Source organism: Macaca thibetana, chromosome 1, assembly GCF_024542745.1.
Source record: "Macaca thibetana thibetana isolate TM-01 chromosome 1, ASM2454274v1, whole genome shotgun sequence".
NCBI lineage: Eukaryota > Metazoa > Chordata > Mammalia > Primates > Cercopithecidae > Macaca > Macaca thibetana.
In genome coordinates, this window is record NC_065578.1 from 203,053,655 (window position 1) to 203,074,288 (window position 20,634).

General features: G+C 37.7%; 2 protein-coding genes across 3 annotated transcripts in view; one reads left to right on the forward strand and one right to left on the reverse strand.

The window, feature by feature from the left end:
- The window catches only part of TSNAX (translin associated factor X), a 38,798-nt gene extending 23,222 nt beyond the window's left edge, over positions 1-15,576 (forward strand). The window contains exons 5-7 of one of the 2 annotated variants that reach the window (XR_007721580.1): positions 10,302-10,429; positions 12,573-12,737; positions 13,590-13,683. Coding sequence is in view for 1 of the 2 variants with exons in the window: in XM_050770253.1 (XP_050626210.1) it covers positions 10,302-10,429; positions 13,590-13,967 (506 nt within the window). In the remaining variant the exon portion in view is untranslated. Of the gene's footprint in view, positions 1-10,301; positions 10,430-12,572; positions 12,738-13,589 lie in introns of both variants that reach the window. The other variant, XM_050770253.1, reaches the window with a different exon arrangement.
- Positions 1-20,634, reverse strand: part of C1H1orf131 (chromosome 1 C1orf131 homolog) — an 846,319-nt gene that overhangs the window by 321,143 nt on the left and 504,542 nt on the right. The window lies entirely within an intron of this gene.

Sequence of the window (20,634 nt, forward strand, 5' to 3'; positions counted from 1 at the left end):
GCAGTTCTATAATAAATATAATTTAGTGTATTAAGAAAATAAAAATATGTTTAAAGTTTGGGGTTTATATTTATTTATATAGCACTTTATATTCCTGTTCAAATACCTGGAATATGACTCCAAGGGACAAAGTAGTTGAAAGTGCAGATGAGTTATTTAAATGATTATTATAAGAATTAAGCAAGATAGGAAGAGAATGTGGTCCTTTGGTATTAGGAAAGTCAATTTTAGAAGATCCCCAGATTGGTATTAACTTTTCTAGTCTGTGAGGTCTCCTTATAAGAGATAAGACTTGCTTAGTGAGGTGAAGTAGAAAGATATAGACTTTGCCATCAGACAGACCTGGGCTTTTTATGTTTTAATATTCCATAGCTCTGTAATCTTGGAACAAAGCGTACAACCTATTTGAATTTCAGCTTTCTTTCTTTAGCATGAGAACATTAATAGCTACCTCCTGGATTTTTTGGAAATTAAATAAAATACATTTATGGAAAGCATTTCTTACTTTGACATATAACCATTAACAAATATTTGTTCCTAACTCTTCTTGAATTTAGCAAAATTAATCTGTAATATTGTACTAAATTTTAACATTTATTTTCATTTTGGATAAAAACTCAGTGGCACCAATTTGCTCAATACCCGTTCTTCAGTGCTAATGTAAAAACCCTGCTTAGGGCTGGAAGTGGTAGCTCATACCTGTAATCCCAGCACTTTGGGAGGTCATGGTGGGAGGATCACTTGCGACCAGACTGTGCAACTTAGCAAAATCCTGTCACTACAAAAAAGTAAAAAAAATAAAAAAGCCATTAGCTAGGCATACTTGCTTGCTCTGCAGTCCTAGTTACTGGGGAGGCTAAGGCATGAGGATCGCTTGAGCCAAGGAGTTTGAAGCTGCAGTGAGCCACAGTTGTGTCACTGCACTCCAGCCTGTGTGACAGAGCAAGACCATGTCTCTTTTTTAAAAAAGACCCATTCCGGGCACGGTGGCCCACACGTGTAATCCCAGCACTTTGGGAGGCCGAGGTGGGTGAATCACCTGAGGTCGTGAGTTCGAGACAAGCATAGACAACATGGTGAAACTCTGTCTACAAAAATTATCTGGGTGCAGCAGCAGGCACTTGTAATCCCAGCTACTCAGGAGGCTGAGGCAGGAGAATCACTTGAACCCAGGTGGCGGAGGTTGCAGTGAGCCGAGGTCGTGCCACTGTGCTCCAGCCTGGGCAACAGAGCCAGATTGTCTGAAACAAAACGAAACAAACCCTACTCAGACAAAATTCAAATTAGTGGAATTCTATTTAGAGTTTACTGTTGGTAGTATAAGCACACATACTTTACAAAGCTGAGGCATATAGATATATTTATTTTCAATGTACACTTCATGTATTTGAAAGTAGATTTTTAGCAGAGTGGCCTGTGAATCCATTATAAATCTGATTTCATTTTAACATTTCAGTGATTGATTTGGTGATGTTAACTTGTTTTAAAAATTCATGTGGTACTCAGAGAATTAGTTCTAAGTGCAATTTTTAAAAATTGAGACATTACATACCACCTAACTACCCCTTTTAAATTGAATAATTCAGTTGTTTTTACTATTTTCACAAGGTTATGTACTTATCACTGTCTAATACCAGAACATTTTCATCACACTCAAAAGAAACCTCTTACCTATTAGCAGTCATTCCCCATTCCCCCTTCTAATACCAGGGTTAGCCCGCGGTCACCACTAATCTACTTTCTGTCTCTATGAATTTGTCTATTCTGGATATCTCATATAAACTGAATCAAACCATATATGGCCTCTTGTGTCTGGTTTCTTTGAGCATGTTTTCCGAGTTCAGCTATGTCATAGCATGTATCTGTATTTCATTCCTTTTTAGTAACTGAGTTTGAGTCTGTTTTATGGATATACCGTATTTTGTTAATCTGTCATCAGTTGGTGGACTTTTGGGTTGTTTCCACTTTTTGGCCTTTGTGAATAATAACTGCTGTTAGTATTTGCCTACAAGTCTTTGTGTGAATATATGCTTTCAGCTCCTTTGGGTGTATATACCTAGGAGCAGAATTGCCAGATCATATGTTAAACAATTTCTGAAAAAGCATTAAAAACCAAGAAACAAAATTGAGACATGTGAGGTTCAAATTTATAGTGAAACCTGTGTCATATCTGTTGGCCTTTATATATAGTTTTTGGTGGAGAGTTGAACTGGATGCATATTGTTTAAATATTAAAGGAATATGTAAAAATAATCAGAAGGCTTTAACTGGGTTTCCCTGTTACATGTTCTAATAGGAGAACAAGGGAAAAAATAACAATTTACATAAAAGCGACATACAGACTTCTCTCTTACTGGCAGCTGGTTCTGTAAATAATTCTAATTGGATTTTATCCAAGGCAAAGACAGAAGGGGAAGGCATTGTTTGATGGAATACGGCAGTACGTTGAAAATTTTCACCTTGGGGATTATTCACTGAAAATAGCGGATGTCCTTTTTATCAGGTTGAAACATAACTTGTTTAAACATCCTCTTACCTACATGTGACCAAAAATGCTTTTCAGTGTTTTGGGCCAGATGTCCTTGAACTTTCTCGACGTTATAGCATGAAACCTAATTTCTTTCTTTTTTAATTTTTATTTTTTGAGACGGAGTTTTGCTCTTGTTGCCCAGGCTGGAGTGCAATGGCGAGAGTTCACCACAACCTCTGCCTCCCGGTTTCAAGCGATTCTCCTGCCTCAGTCTCCCAAGTAGCTGGGATTACAGGCATGCGCCACAGCGCCTGGCTAATTTTGTATTTTTAGTAGAGACGGGGTTTCTCTGTGTTGGTCAGGCTGGTCTCAAACTCCCGACCTCAGGTGATCCACTCGCCTTGGCCTCCCAAAGTGCTGGGATTACAGGTGTGAGCCACCGCGCCCGGCCCATGAAACCTAATTTCTATGGAGCAAAAATGGCCACCTCATCTCGGAAGTAACTTTTGTTAACACATTTCAAGGACAACTTATATAATGACTAGATGTACTTGAAATAATGACTAGATATGCTTGAAAATTAAATATCTGACACCTACCCACGTTTAATAGAGATTGACACCAAAGATAAAGTTTGAGGACTCTTATTCCATATTCTGTCTTTTCCCTATTAAAAAATAAATCAAGACCTCAGATTCTGCTCTTCATCAGTTTGAACTCTGATCTTGTTAGAAAGTATTATAAATTAAGTACAACTGAATAATTGAATACCTAATTTTAAAATAGTTTTGTTTGTTGAGGCACTTACAGTTTCATAGACTTTGGTGAGGAGAAACAGATTATTAGAAGGAATTTATGGAAAACAGTTGAGTCTCTTGTACATATGAGTTTCTATCTTTGGGAGAGGGCCAAGGAGCAAAGTCGTCTGGGCATTGTCCCCACCCTCAGAGTTCTAGGGTGCAAAATAGGTGATCAGACAGCTGTTTGTAATCTAAAACTGACTGAAACATTTAATTGAAGTATAAGTTTTATATTGTGAGAATGAAGAGACAAGTGCCACCTTGATTAGGGTATATTAAAACATTTAAACTATTGTTGTAGGTAGAGAAAGATGTGAGAGAAGGCTTCACAGTCAACGGAATGGCATGGAATCATGAAAGTATATAGTGTTTGGAAGACTACAGAATAAGGTTAAGCAAAACATGGAGAAAAGCTGAACCAGGAATTTAGTGGGGAAAAATGTTGAGAAAAATGGGTATGTTTTATATGGAGATGACTGTAAAGAAGTAGGTAAGGTGGGAAGGGTGTGAGCTTTTGAATTCTAGAAACTCACTATTTACTGTGTGACTTGGCTGAATTTCTTACCTTCTCTGTGCCTCAATTTGTTCATTAAGGATAGTAATACAGTCACACAATAGTGAGCATTAGTGAGCATTAAATAGATGGATGTAAAGTTCCAGATCCATACTCTTACATGTAGTAGACATTCAAGACTTAGTAAATTATTATTTTATTTTTAAAAAGTTTTGTTGAGGGCTTCTGGGTGATACCCGTAAATAATTGAAAGCGGGAACTTGAACAGGTATGAATAGTCATGTTTACAGCAGCATTACTCACAAAAGCCAAAAGGTGGAAGTGACTCAATAGTCTATCTATAGATGAGTGAATAAACAAAATGTGATATATGCATACAACAGAATATTATTCAGCCTTAAACAGGAAGGAAATTCTGACATATGTTACAACGTGGATGAAGCTTGAAGACATTATGCAAAGTGAAATAAGCCAATCACAAAAGGGCAAATACCATATTTGTTACTTACATGAGGTACCTAGACTAGTCAAAATCGTAGAGACCAGAAAGTAGAATGGTGGTTGGCAGGAGCTGAGGGGAGGAAGGATGGGGAGTTAGATTAAGAAATGCTCAGTCCAGAGTTTCATTTTGGAAAGATTAATAAAAGAATTCTGGAGATGAATGGTAATAATGGTTGTACATTATGAATGTATTTAATACCACTACACTGTACGCTTAAAAATGGCTAAGCTAGTAAATGTTATGTTTATTTTACCACAATAAAAAAACCAGAGAAAAAATAAAATGAAACTGCTAATTTTTAAAAAAATCAAACGAATTCTGACCACTTCAGCTCTTTAAGCAAGATGCCATAATTCATTTTCTTGGGAACAAATATTGCCTGCTATATTGCAGTATTTGGCTTACAGAGATGATCGGAGTAAAAGCATGTCTTAGAGTTTGCTCCTGCTCAAGGAAAGACTGAAATTCCTGTTTTCCTAGGTTCTCTGTGATAATTAAGGATATTTTCCCAGGGTAGATGTCCGTTTGTTGAATACAGTCCTTAAGGAGTTTTTGGACATGCAAGAGTAGAAATGGAGCTAAGTTGAGGGGAGGGACCAAAGAGCCTTGGATAAGAAAAGATGAATAATTTTAAATTTCGTAGTTCCACAACGGAAGAGGGGAAAGAAAAACAATGGGCAATCAAAAAGCAAAGTAGTATTTTTAAAACTACTGCTTCTGAATGAATGTTATTGAACTAAGATGACAATTACGGAGACAGTTATATGGTAAAATATGCATTTGTCAATGGAAAAAAAAGTTTGTTCACCTTCATTAGTTGTAAAAAGTTGTTTTGTCCATGAGTCAATTCAAAGCATGGAAAATGGTTTTAGTGAATTTATTTTTAAAAATAATTTGTAATTAGTAAAATCAACTAGGTACAACTAAATTCCAGGCCTGGGCCTCAGTTGTAAAAGTACTAGATGCCATGATCTCTATGGTACTTTTAAAATTTGGAATATTTTGAACTATTCTTCCAGTGAAATATGAAAAAAAAAAAAGTACTTTAATGAAATTAAACTATATGGCAGCCAAACAGAAATGCTACTTGCTTCTGTAACAAGGCACTGCTGAATGATACAGAATATTGGTGGTATGTTGTTGCTAAAGTGTTTGTGGTCTTATCAACAGCTACATATGAAATAATACTAAAAATAACAAATAGGATAAACAGTGTTACATTGGGCGGGGTGGGGAGAATGACAGCCCCCTTCCCATGTAATGCTGTTTATCCCGTTTGTTGAATTTAGTATTATTCAAGGCTCAGGAAAATATTGTGTACTGCCTTCAACGGACACCGTCTTAGTTTTTATACTGTTTCCCTCCCTACCTATTGCCATGTGTAAGCCAAGCACCTTGCCAGTTGTGTTTGATTCTGACATTTAAAGCAGTGCTATTTTTTGCTCAACATACATACAGACATATGTTTATGTACCCATCTTGGAAATGTAAGCCTTTGTGAGTTATGACTTAACTATAGCGTGAATTGAGGCTGATAGTGTAAGTGGGGGTGAAATTAAGCAGGGTCTTATAAGCTACTTTAATGGTTTTGCCCTGTATTCTGGGCGCCATGGGAAGCTATTTGGGCTTTAAACTGGGGAATGATGTGGTCATCATTACATATTAAAAAGGTAAACAGTCTGCAGTGTGAGAACGGATGAGAAGAGGTCAAGAATAGATGGGGAGAGACCAGGACATGCTTAGAATTGGCAAAACTGAGAGAACCAGGTTTGGAAGGAAGATAGTTCATTGTTGGAAGTGTTGATTTTGAGGTATCTTTGATAAGGGTGTCAGATATTCATTTGGATATGTGTGCCTGTAGGCCAGAGATGTGAAGTTTAAGGACAGCAAGGTTACTTGAAACCAAGTATAGATGAACTGGAGGGAGCCTAGGACTACTAGAGGCAGAGACTTAAGAAGACGTGGCTAGAGAGATAGAAAAGTGGGAAATCAGGAGATGATGCTGTCAAAGGAATCAAAGGAAAACTTGTTTAAAGAGGGGAAGTGGCCCAAAATGCTGAATGCTCCTGAGATTAAGATGGAAAAAATATCCATTAGTCTTATTTATTATGGTCATCTTAGCAAGAACTATTTTGTTTTAGAGGTGTACCCAAGCTAGACTGAAGTAGGTTGAGAAGTGTGAGATGAAGCTATTGAGGAAATGATATAGCCAGCTACTTCAAGAAACTCTGAGGAGGAGGAGAGAGATGGAGCAATAGTTGAGAGGAAAGATAGGGTCTATGGATAGGACAGATCTGAGTATGTTTCAGTATTTCTATAAGCATTCAGTATAGAACATAAAGTGGGAACACCTAGTATGTTAAAGGGAAAATTCATCTGAGGCTCCCAGCTGGTACTGAATCTTGATCCTGAACCTAATACAGTGACTGGCTACAGAAAATGGAACACCTTCTATAGGTAATAGGGCTGAAGAAGTAATACCATTATTTATTTTCCTAATTCCCTATTGTATTCATCAGGGTCTACACAGGAAACAGAAATTAGACAGTAATATGAACAGGGAAAGTTAAATACAACATACAGACTTATTAACTGTATAGGGGATTATAAAAGAGAACTCTAAAGAGTACTGGAATCTCAGATAGAGTGAGCAGCCTCTACCCCTAGGGCAGAGGCAGAGCACCCAAGGAAGTAAATTTGGCAGAACCCCACCCTCACCCTTCACAGGATGAGGTCCAGACCATGCTGGAGAGTGTGGGCATGGCCCATCAGATGGCAGAGACGTTTGCTGAGCTGTTGTGCTGATGAACCTCTGGGAAGCTGTCCATGGGAAGTGCCATGGAAAGGAATTCCCTGCCCAAGGAGGCGGTTTACTGGAAAGGCATTCTCTGGAGTACAAAAGAAGCTGTCCCCAGGCAGGTACTACCTGCTGCTGGCCACCTTGAAGTGCTGGCTGCCCCACACTCAGAGGGCTGTGAAGAGGGGCACAGCAGAACCAGGCAGAGAGCTCTTTCCTTTACAGTTCTTTGAGCACCTAGCACCCTGTACCAACAACGCTTAATATATTGCCAGCTGGCATAGGAGACATGCTTTAAGCATCTACCTCTTTTTTCTGAAATAATGGAAGTAAGAGACAAAAATTGACAAGTGATACACCTATTACTGGTTTTCTAACTTTAAAAAATTTTTTTGTTACAATGACGAACATCCTTGTATGTAAATCTTTGTGCATGTCTTCTTGTTTAGCTTGTAAGAGGCTAGCCACATTAGAGCATAGAGATGTGATTATTAATCTTTACGTTTTGCTGTTTGCTTTTGTGTGCGTGAAGTATCTTTAGAAGGAAATAACAGCGATTTTCTTTGAGGGGGGAACTGGATGGTGTCACCTATTCATAAAACTAATAATTCAAAAAATTAAACATTTAATAAAAATATTTTAAATTATAAATATAAATGACATCCTCTCTTTTGTTAAACTTAATCTTGTTAATGTTTAATTGCTCAGAACATTATAGTTTGTTAAACAAATTATCCCTTCTGACCTATATTTGGGCATCATTTGCAGCTCAGAATGAGTCGGGATATTTTCATTTAGTTAAGTTTACTCTTAGTGCTACCAAAACCAGGGTCACCCATTTTCCCTGGTATCCTTGACCTTTGCCTGGTGTTTGATGTGATGATACCATAGCTATTAGCCTCCCCAACACTGTTGCCGGCAGACCCGAAGTGTAGTGTCAGGTGGGGGAGATTTGTAAGTAGCAGGACTCTGTCATAAAAAATGTTAGAGAACTTAAGTATTATGATCCTGTTAAGTTCTGAGTTTTCTTTGCATAATCAGAAATGTATTCTCTTGCTGTTTTTACAACAAACCCTTAAAAAGACAAAGTTTCTTAAGCTAACAATAATTATAATTAAGAAATGCTTTTTCCATGTATCACCTTTTAGATTAAGACATAATAAAATAATATTGAAAATTGTGGCTATAGAATGTAGTTGTCTTAAAACACTTGGAAAAGTATAGTACTGTAGACATGTAACAAAATTGCACGTGTGGCCTTTACATTTATATAAAAAATTTTAAAACTATACTTACATTTTGATCTTTACCAAAATTTACTTTTCAAGAGTTATTTCTATCTTGTACAAAACTGTATTACATAGCTCTTTTTTGTTTAAACTACCAAAGCAGAAAGGAGTTACCTAGTCTTAGATCCATTTTGAACTATTAAGAGATAAACAGTATTTTGACATTTTTACCTACATTACTTAAAGTGATTTTGCCTATTAAAACTTTAAGAAAGATCCAAATGATTCTGTTTTTTAAAAATTATTTATTTATTTATTTATTTATTTATTTTTGAGACGGAGTCTTGCTCTGCCGCCCAGTCTGGAGGGCAGTGGCGCTATCTTGGCTCACTGTAAGCTCCGCCTCCCGGGTTCACGCCATTCTCCTGCCTCAGCCTCCTGAATAGCTGGGACTACAGGTGCCTGCCACCATGCCCAGCTAATTTTTTTGTATTTTTAGTAGAGACGGGGTTTCACCATGTTAGCCAGGATGGTCTCGATGTCCTGACCTCGTGATCCATACGCCTCAGTCTCCCAAAGTGCTGGGATTACAGGCATGAGCTATCATGCCTGGCCCAAATGATTCTTAATTTTGTATCTCATTTGTTTGAATCATTGCTTCATTAACCAGCAAAATACAACAAAAATCAATTTGTATAATTTTTATTAAAGTCTATCAAAATTTATGGAATAGGCTTTTCTTTTTTTTTTTTTTTTTGGAGACAAAGTCTCGCTCTTGTACCCCAGGCTGGAGTACAGTGGCGCGATCTTGGCTCACTGCAAGCTCCGGCTCCCAGGTTCAAGCGATTCTCCTGCCTCAGCCTCCCAAGTAGCTGTAGCTGGGATTACAGACTCCTGCCACCACATCCGGCTAATTTTTTGTGTGTTTTTAGTAGACGAGGTTTCGCCATGTTGGCCAGGATGGTCTCGAACTCCTGACCTCAGGTGATCCACCCACCTCGGCCTCCCAAAGTTCTGGAATTATAGTCGTGAGCCAACCGCGCCCAGCAAGAATAGGCTTTTCTTAAATCCTTATTACTTAAACTCTTAAAATTTTTTTTTTCTGGCTGGGCACAGTAGCTCACGCCTGTAATCCCAGCACTTTGGGAGGCCTGAGGTGGGCGAATCACCTGAGGTCAGGAGTTCAAGACCAGCCTGGCCCACATCGTGAAACCTCGTTTCTACGAAAAATACAAAAATTAGCCAAGCGTAGGGGTGGGCACCTGTAATCCCAGCTACTCTCTGGAGGCTGAAGCAGGAGAATTGCTTGAACCCGGGAGGCGGAGGTTGCAGTCAGCCAAGATCGTGCCAGCCTGGGCAACAAGAGCAAAACTCTGTCTCCAAAAAAAAAAAAAAAAAACCCTAAAAATATTTGATATTTCTCTCTGAATACATTTATATATGAGCTGTCACAGGAATGTTTGCTTTGTTCAGTGGCAGTTCCCACCATCTGTGCCATTCTTTTTTTTTTTTTTTTTTTTTTTTTTTTTTTTGAGATGAAGTTTTGCTCGCATTGCCCAGACTGGAGTGCAATGGCATGATCTCAGCTCACTGCAGCCTGCAGCCTTCGCCTCCCAGGTTCAAGTGATTCTCCTGCCTCAGCCTCCCTAGTACTGAGATTACAGGTGCCCGCCACCACACCTAGCTAATTTTTGTATTTTTAGTAGAGATGGGGTTTTGCTATGTTGGTCAGGTTGGTCTCGAACTCCTGACCTGAAGTGATCCACCCACCTTGGCCTTTCAAAGTGCTGGGATTACAGGCGTGAGCCACCGCACCCGGCCTCCATGCCATTCTTTCTATTCCAAGTATCTAGTCCAGTAGTGGCATTATAGTAGGCATCCATTAAGCTTTTTTTTTGAGCTAGATGATGATCAATTTGAAGTTTTTTATTATGACATTCTTATAATTAAGTGCTTATTCTGAGTTAATTTTCTTTGTGGTGTTTTCAGGACTACAGGAATATGTGGAAGCTGTCTCTTTTCAACACTTCATCAAAACACGATCATTAATTAGTATGGATGAAATTAATAAACAATTGATATTTACGACCGACGACAATGGGAAAGAAAATAAAACTGTGAGAATTTAAAGTTTATTTCACATTTATGGTATAATTTATGTAACAGTATGATGATTCTAGTAGATTTATTGGCTTATGCTAAGACTGAGATGGGAATGTTCTTTCTAAAGTGTGGTTTTGTAGAGTCTCAACTAGGAAATGGTCTTTTTAAATATTTCAGTTAGTGGATAGAACAAGAACAACTCTGGGCATATTGGGAAAGTAATGCTCTTTACCTAAAGTGTTATGGAGTGCTTACTGTAAGTCCTCTTTTGGTTTTACTCTCTATTTTTCACCTGCCCTTTGTAAGCACTATCTTATTTAATCTTTGTATTAACCATATGTGGTAAGCATTATTACTCTCATTTTACACAGAAAGAAACAGGCTTTTAGAGAGGTTAGGTAACTTACCAGAAGCCACACAACTAAAAAGTGTAGCAGAGCTAAGATTTGAAGTTAGGTTTGGAATCCAAGCCTGTGCCCTTGTCTGCTCTCCCAGCACTTCTCACAGTGTGCTACAGGGATCCCTTGCATCAGGTACCTACCTCAAAGGGTTGTTTTAAAGGATTTGACCTAAAGGTTATTAATTAGGCAATATACAGCAGCACCTGACACGTAATATACATTGTATATAGCACCTGACACGGGAGTGCTCAGTAGTTTGCTGTTATAAAGTAGTTTTTATATAGTGAGAGCTGTTAATCATTTACTCAATAATGCTTGTATCTGAAATTTATGTAGCTTTTCTGAGTTAAGAAAAAAAACTTTGCAGTTTGACTTTTAAACAAATACTATTTTTTTCCTTCTGGGTTTCAAGATATAACATTCAGGCAATAAGGTAAGCTGTATTGACTATTTGATACTTTCAGAGATACCAGTACACTTAAAGATCAAATTAAATAAAATTTTTAAATTTTCATATTTTTTATCTTTTTAAAATCACTTTTAAAAACACCATATATTCAGGATAGGTAGGCAGGAGATGGAAGACACTGTAGAAATAATATTTTCTTGAATATCAGCTAAAATATTAAAACAAATGAGACTAATTTGGCATGACAGGTATAACTTACTTTAAGGAAGCCATGTATTAACTTTTTAAATTATATAAAGTGTATTAAGGAGGAAGTTTATTTTGAGAAGTAACATTTCTTCATATTTTTTATTTGTATAGTGTAGACTGAATTACACAAAGAAGTAAAGCAGGCCTATTTGACCCTGCTTCTCACATAATATTAGGGAAGTTTCCACACTTTCAAGTTCTCTCTGTTTCAAAATGAAAATATTGGGGAAAAGGCCAGAAAATTGAGAGTCAGAGTACTGTTTTCAGGACTTAGGTACTAGATTATTTTAAGATTATGGGGCTATAATGTTCATACACACGTTTCAAATTAAGTCTATGTTCATAAATAAGTTTTAGTGCTAAAGATGCGTGGTGCTGAAAATTCTGGGAATTTGATTGGGAAAGGTATTTTGCTCTTACTTGCCTGTTGAGAATATTGTCAAAACTATGTAATCTTTATTTAAAAAACTTTTTGTGAAAAAATTTCAAATGTGCAGAAAAATAGATTGGAAACAATAGTGCCACTAACTAGCTATCATATTCCCATAGCTCAACATCATATTCCCATAGCTCAACATCATATTACCTGTGATGTTTCTCTGGCCTGATTTCTTATGCTAAACGATGAGGACGTTGCACCAGATGGTCTCTGCAGAGTTCAGTGTTAGGAGTCATATATTAGATACATAGCAAAGAGTGATCTTAAGAAAGCTATCTCCCTCTTCTCAGCTTACATTTATGTAACTTCCTTTAAACTTGAATCAAAAGAATTATTAGTTCCTCAAATGCACAATTCTTACCTGCACACCTTTGTAGTTCCCACTACCTAAAATGTCCTTTGATGTAACTGAAACTTCAACTACCCTTTTATACATACAGTCTTTTAATAGCAATTTAGGCATTGTCTCTGCCAGAAAGAATTCAATAGAGGGAAATTGATGTGGAGAGAGATTTCATGATGATAGTAATCATGATAGCAGCTAGCATTTGTTGAATATTTACTTTGTGTTGGGCATTATGCCAAGAACTTGGTAAATGTTATCTCATTTAATCCTTAAAATAAACCTCTGAGGTAGGTACTGTTATCCCATTTTACAGATGAGGAAACTGAGGTTTAGAGAGATGAAATAACTTGCCCAAGGGCATACACCTTATGAAGCAAGGTCCTGGAAGAGGTGGGAGGAGATGGGTCAAGGTCATTTGGAAGAGTTAACCTCAAACAAGAGGAGGGACAACTCATCATCTGAGACTGGAGGATAGAAGGTAAAGATGGCTGTGGATATAAATATTTTTTTTTTGGTAGGGATGAAGGCAGTTGCGAGAAATTGTGCTAGGTAAGCTGGCAAATGAGACCAGGTCAGTGAAGTTGCGCAAGCTTGTCTACTGAAAGTGAAGAGGTTTGGGATTTGAGTAGAGCACTGAGGGTGAAAGGTTTGAAATCGTGTTTGAAGAGGCTGGAGAGAAAACCATCTAATGATAAGTAAAAGGATTGGAGAGTAATTTGTAGTGGTAAAAACTCTGCAGTTGTGATTACCATTTTTTAACTTGGTGAGTGGTACTCAGCCACCTGAATAAAGGACTAATGAGTAGATTTTAGTGTTGATTGAGGATTCTGTTTTTGCTGGGTAGGTGCAGTAGAAAATACAGCAGTCTAAGGGAATTGAGGATGCAGTGAGAGAATAATAAATTGTGATGGTCAGTGCTGAGTAGGGAAAGACAAGAGGCCAGAAAAAGACTGAGCAACTTAGAAAAACATTAATGGATCACAAACTTGGAGGGCCGTATGATTTTCCATTTAAGTAAGTAATTGTCCTGCAATAAAGTTATTAAGCCTTGTTTAAGAATATTTTTATTTTGTACGTCAAGTGGAGTTGGAAATAGTTGGTTTCATAATGATACATTTCAAAAGCATCTTGAAGGCATATGGTTCAATTCACTACCCAGGGCACAGATTCCTCCTGTAACATCCCAAATGGTTATTAAGCAAAATAGATTTATTTTATTTAGAAAAAATTAGTATGACTGATTTGCTATTGATTTTGTACTTCTATAATAAATGTGATACATGCTATATTCACTCTTTTTCACAGTCTTTTGTTTTTTTTTTTAAACCAGCCTTCTTCTGATACACAGGATGAGCAGTTTGGTACTTGGAGACTGAGAGTCACACCTGTCGATTACCTTCTGGGAGTGGCTGACTTAACTGGAGAATTGATGCGGATGTGTATTAACAGTGTGGGGAATGGGGACATTGACACCCCCTTTGAAGTGAGCCAGTTTTTACGTCAGGTTTATGATGGGTTTTCATTCATTGGCAACACTGGACCTTACGAGGTCTCTAAGAAGCTGTATACCTTGAAACAAAGTTTGGCCAAAGTGGAGAATGCTTGTTATGCCTTGAAAGTCAGAGGGTCAGAAATTCCAAAACATATGTTGGCAGATGTGTTTTCAGTTAAAACAGAAATGATAGATCAAGAAGAGGGTATTTCTTAGAATAACATTACTCAGTTACTAATTCTTTTGAGAACTCCTAAGAGACCAATTTGTAAGACTTATTTAGTATTTCATTTAACTTTATTGTGGCTTTTACATAGAAACATATTCAGTTGTACTTGTTTTAAATTGTATACAAGCTGTACATAAAATTAGCGAAATGAATCATTTCTTATATCTTATTCATGAAAGTTTGCATACAGATGTTTGCATATATGCCTTTTTGAATTTTTGCTGGTTAACCTTTATCATTTATCTTTGTAATGTGAACCTGTTTCACAGTGCACTTTTTGCCATAACCTATCTTAATTTACTTTTTCTGAAGTTTGGAGTGATAATTTTTAGTGGAAGCAATTTGTAATTTAAGTTGGTGATTTTATTATATATAGAAAAGATTTTTTAGTTAAACTTCTGGACTTGAGCTTCCTATTTAAATTTCTTGTTAATATTGTGCCAAGCCTCAAAAATAGGTTTATTCCATGGAACAAGAATTAAAAATGAATAAGCTATCAATATATAATTTAAATACAAGTTTAGGCTGGGCGTGGTGGCTCACGCCTATAATCCCAGCACTTTGGGAGGCCAAGGCAGGCAGATCACGAGGTCAGGATTTCGCGACCAGCCTGACCAACATGGTGAAACCCCGTCTCTACTAAAAATACAAAAATTAGCTGGGCGTGGTGGCATGTGCCTGTAATCCCAGCTACTTGGCAGGCTGAGGCAGGAGAATCGCTTGAACCCAGTAGGCAGAGATTGCAGTGAGCTGAAATTGTGCCACTGCACTCCAACCTGGGCAACAGAGCAAGACTCCATCCAAAAAAAAAAAAAAAAGTACAAGTTTATAAAGTATTATAGTGAAAAATTCACATTCTGTCTGATTTTAGGCCATTTAAAATTTATACAAAACAACCTTCCATAAAAATTTGACAGGTGCCCAGATGTTACTTTCTCCATTTATTTTTTTGTTTTTTATCACAGAAGGTCTGATAGAGAATTGAAGCTGAATTATAATATTTTTGTTGGTAAAGTTAAGTTGAATTATATGCTTGTACATACAATGGAAATGCTTTTAGTAGTGATTATTTAGCAATTTTTGTTTTTGTTATATTAGGCATGTTTGAAGGCTTTCCTATTCTAGCATTTAAATTTAAATTTTATTAAAATTAAATAATTTAAATCTAGCATTTAAATTTAAATAATTTAAGTCTAGCATTTACATTTAAATAATTATAATGAAGTTTTGAAATACTAAGTTAATCCAGACCTTTAGTTGTCCCGTGGTGTTAATAAAGTTGCCAAAGAAAATGTATTATGAACAATTCAGCAATAAGACAATTGTCAACACAGTTGAGAATAACAATGGTAATCATTAGTAATATTTAGAATTGGAATTTGCCTACTGAAATTAGTTATAGATGATTACTTGTGATGTGAAATTGACTTGAGCATGACAACCAGACATTTTCAGTTGGTTTTGTAAGTTTTGAGAATCTAGATACTGGGTTTTATTTTTTGAAAAATTAGCTCTGTTTGTAAGGGCTGATTCCTTGAAAATGTAATTTTCCAGAAAAACACCTAAAGAAAATAAAACATGGACATGCCTAGTAAATTCTGTTTGTTTGTGTTAGTGATGGTGGCTTTTTTGGTTTCCCAACTCACCTGTAGTCAGCTCACTACAGGATGGGAGACGATCTAAACATACTCCAAGTGTCTCACTTTAAAATGCTTACTATGATGGCACTGTGTGCGGTAATGGTTTTCATCTTTAATACAAATATTTATTAGAATATCTCTTCTAAGATATACTGCCGAAAGTCCCATCACATATTTTTTGTTCCTTCTGCCACTTGAAGTGAAATTTATAATGTTAAAAGTCCAATAATAATGGATGGCTAAATGTTTTACAGATGGTTAAAATGGAAGTCTTTTGAATAAAATATTACAATATAGCAATTAAGCTTATTGTCTGATGATATTGAGAAATAATAAAACTGTTGTAGAATTTTTGGTTAAAACAAGAAACCTAATGTAGAATAGCTAAATATTGGGGATTCTTTCTTTAAAGGCTAGAGGTAGGGATGGTTTCTAACCTGGTTGACTCAGTTGCTCAGTGACTTCATCAGGGACCCAGAATTCTTTCTTCCTGCCCTCTGTCGTTATGCTCTCCTCAAATGAACTCCATTATTGATTGCAGGGTAGTGGCTGTATTTCCAGGCATCATGAAGACTTGACACTGTTTAACATGAGAGGGTAGAGACTTCTTGTGCATTTAAGAGAGAGAAAATCTTTTCCATAAGCTCTCAGGGAAGACATCTCTTCACATTTCATTGGCCGGATTGGATAACATTTACATTGCTCTAGACCAGTCCTTGGAAAAGGAGTCTATAATAATAATACACCAGTGGATTTTTCCTAGGGGAGAAAGGCAGACGTGATAAACTGATTCAGGGCTTTGCTATTAGAGGAGAAGGGGACTTTGGGTAGGCAGTCAGCTCACTGCAGGTGAGTTGGTGCCGTTGCTACTGATATATCTCCACAGTTCGCATCACACTAATACTGTGGGTGTTACGCCAACTGTGAGTGTCTCACTTTTAAAATGCTTTCTATGATGGCATCGTGTGGTAACATTTTTCACCTATAATAGAAAAAGAAACTGGTTCTAGGTCATATGGTAAGTTGCTGACAAAATTCTGAAAGAATATTGGGATATTTCTTTCTTAAATAATTTCTGGCACGTATTACATCAGTGAAATTTTTTTTTTTTTAGACTGAATCGCTCTCTATTGCCCAGGCTGGAGTGCAGTGGCGTGATCTCGGCTCACTGCAACCTCCACTTACTTCCTGGGTTCAAGCGATTTTCCTTCCTCAGCCTCCTGAGTAGCTGGGATTACAAGCACGTGCCACCATGCCTGGCTAATTTTCTATTTTTAGTAAGATGGGGTTTTCATCATGTTGGCCAGGTTGTTCTCAAACCCCTGACCTCAAGTGATCCTCCCACTTCAGCCTCCCAGAGTGCTGGGATTACAGGTGTGAGCCACCGTGCGCAGCCTCCGTCAGTGATTTTTAAAGTACACAATGAGAGCCCTGGGGCTTTTTGAAGGTACCTCAAAGAAAGATGATATTTAAATTAGATTGGCAGAACAGATTTTAAAATTTAATCCCATCCCTTTATTGTCTGCATAAGACTTACTTTAGATTCAGACACACAAGTAGATTGAAAGTAAAAGGATGGAAAAAGATATTCCATGCAAACAATAACCAAGAGAGCTAGCGTGGCTATATGAAAAATATCCAACAAAATAGACTTTAAGAAAATTATTTTTTTGCTAGAAACAACATATAATAAAAGACTCAACCCATCAAGAATACATAACAATTATATATGTGTGTGTATACATGTACACACATTTCTAACAGAGCCCCAGAATACATAAAGCAAAATTTAAGTGGAGAGAAATAGAAAATTCAACAGTAATCATTCTAGACTTCAGTACCCCACTTCCAATGGCTAGGACACCATGACAGAAGATCAGTAAGGAACTTGAACCACTCCGTAGACCAGTTGGATTGAACAGACATACATACAGAACGCTCCACCGAACAGCAGAATACATATTTTTTCAAGTGCACATGAAACATTCTTTGCAAAATTTCAGACCACAAAACACGTCTCAATCAATTTAAAAATACTAAAATCATACAAAACGTGTTCTTATACCACAATGGAATGAAACTATAAATCAATAGAAGGAAAGTGGTATAATTTGCTAATAGGTGGAACTTAAGCAATGTACTCCCAAGTAACCAGTGGGTCAAAGATGAAGTCACAGGGAAATTAGAAAGTACTTTGAGGTGAATGGAAAGAAAAAGTTGATACACAATAGCATATGGGATGCAGTGGAGCTGTGCTCAGATGGAACTTTATAGCTTTAAATGCCTGCATTTAAAGAAGGTTTCAAATTAATAACCTAAACTTCAACCTTAAGAAATCAGAAAAGAGCAAACTAAACCACAAAACAAGCAGAAGAAAGGTAATAAAGATTTTAGCAGAAATATGAAATACAGAAGAGAAAAACAATTGAGGGCTGGGCCTGGCGGCTCACGCCTGTAATCCCAGCACTTTAGGGGGCTGAGGCAGGTGGATCATCTGAGGTCAGGAGTTTGAGACCAGTCTGGCCAACGTAGCGAAACCCTGTCTCTACTATAAAATACAAAAGTTAGCTGGATGTGGTGGCATGTGCCTGTATTCCTAGCTACTTGGGAGGCTGAGGCAGGATAATTTCTTGAACCCAGGAGGCAGAGGTTGCAGTGAGCCACTGCACTCCAACCTGGGTGACAGAGCGAGACTCCATCCAAAAATAATAATAAATAATTGAGAATAGCAACAAAACCAAAAGTTGGTTCTTCATAAAGATCAACAAAATTAACCTTTGGCTAAACTGATCAAGAAAAAAAGACTCAAATTACTAAAATCAGGAGTGAACGAGGGAATGTTACTACCAACCATACGGAAGTAAAAAGTGCAGTGGTGCGATCTTGGCTCACTGCAACCTCCGCCCCCTGCATTAAAGCAATTCTTCTGTCTCAGCCTCCCGAGTAGCTGGGACTACAGGCACACACTACTATACCTTGCTAATTTTTGTATTTTTAGTAGAGACGGGCTTTCACCATATTGGTCAAGCTAGTCTCGAGCTCCTGACCTCACTTGATCCATCCGTCTCGGCCTTCCAAAGTGCTGGGGTAACAGGTATAAGCCACCACACCCAGCCTTCTTTTCTTTTTTGTAGAGACAAGGTCTCACTATTTTGCCCAGGCTGGTCTCAGATCCCCAAGCTCAAGTTATCCTCTTGCCTCAGCCTCCCAGGAATATACCTCATTCGATAGACTATATCCACAATTATATAAAATGCATAATCATATGTAATTATATTTTGCATATAATGTAAGGAGATTCATAGATCCTCTGCAATTCATCTGTGGATGCTCTAAAACTATGTTGCTGAAACCCAGATTAAGAACCCTTGTCATAAGAGGAATCCAAAAATGTTCCATGTTGTACCCTTGGATAATCATGACACCTCCATGGTGATATTTGAAAGGGATAGAACTCAATTGTGTTATATAAGTTATGTGAGTGAAATTCTGATATTATGTTAGTGTCTCTTACTTTTTTTTTCTTTTTTTGAGACGGAGTTTGGTTCTTGTTGCCCAGGCTGGAGTGCAATGGCGCTGTCTCAGCTCACTGCAATCTCTGCCTCCCGGGTTCACACCATTCTCGTGCCTCAGCCTCCCAAGTAGCTGGGATTACAGGCATGCGCCACCACACCCAGCTAATTTTATATTTTTAGTAGATGTGGGGTTTCACCATGTTGTGCAGGCTGGTCTCAAACTCCCGACCTCAGGTGATCCACCCACCTCAGCCTCCCAAAGTGCTGGGATTACAGGCGTGAGCAACCATGCCTGGCATTAAAGAGTGTTTCTCTAGAGAGAAACATTCATGGCTTTCATATCTTTCTCAAATGGATTTTTGACCTAAAACTAAGAATCACCTGGTATGGATTGTATTAGGGTTCTCTAGAGGGACAGAACTAATGGAATATATATATATAGAGAGAGAGATAGAGGAGTTTATTAAGTATTAACTCACACGATCACAAGGTAGCACAATAGGCCGTCTGCAGGCTAAGGAGCAAGGAGAGCCAATCCGAGTTCCAAAACTGAAGAACTTGGAGTCCAATGTTTGAGGGTGGGAAGTATCCAGTACAGCAGAAAGATGTAGGCTGGGAGGCTAGGCCAGTCTCTCTTTTCACATTTTTCTGCCTGCTTTTATTCTAGCCAAGCTGGCAGCTGATTAGATTGTGCCCATCCAGATTAAGGGTGGATCTGCCTTTCCCAACCCACTGACTCAAATGTTACTCTCCTTGGCAGCACCCTCACAGACACACCCAAGATCAATACTTTGTAACTTTCAATCCAATCAAGTTGACATTCAGTGTTAGCCATCACATAGATGTTTTCTTAGCGTCCCATGCACCATCAAAGGCTTTCCCAATCTATTAGGATTTTAACTAGATGAAGCAGTTCTCAGGATTTATGTAGCATTTGGATTTTCTTTTTTTGTTTGTTTTGTTTTGTTTTGTTTTTTTGAGACGGAGTCTCGCTCTATCGCTCAGGCTGGAGTGCAGTGGCCAGATCTCAGCTCACTGCAAGCTTCTCCTCCCGGGTTACCCCATTCTCCTGCCTCAGCCTCCCGAGTAGCTGGGGCTACAGGTGCCCGCCACCTCGCCCGGCTAGTTTTTTGTATTTTTTAGTAGAGACGGGGTTTCACCGTGTTAGCCAGGATGGTCTCGATCTCCTGACCTCGTGATCCGCCCATCTCGGCAGACACTAAATGAAGTTCTCTTGAATGAGTGTTCCATAGTTATGCACCCTATTCCCCTAAAGTTCTCCTTTTGTAGAGTCACACTGATTTTAATTCAGAGATTACCGATTCTGATTGTTTTCTATGTATATATGATTTATGTGTCTCAAGAAAAATCTTTTTTTTTTTTTGCCTTTGCAGAATAAAAGGAATATCTATAGTTAATTTTTAGTTATATCTTCAGATTTTAAGATAAAAGTCATCTTTACTGGTCTACTTTTTTTCTGAGAAGGTCTTGTTTGTAAC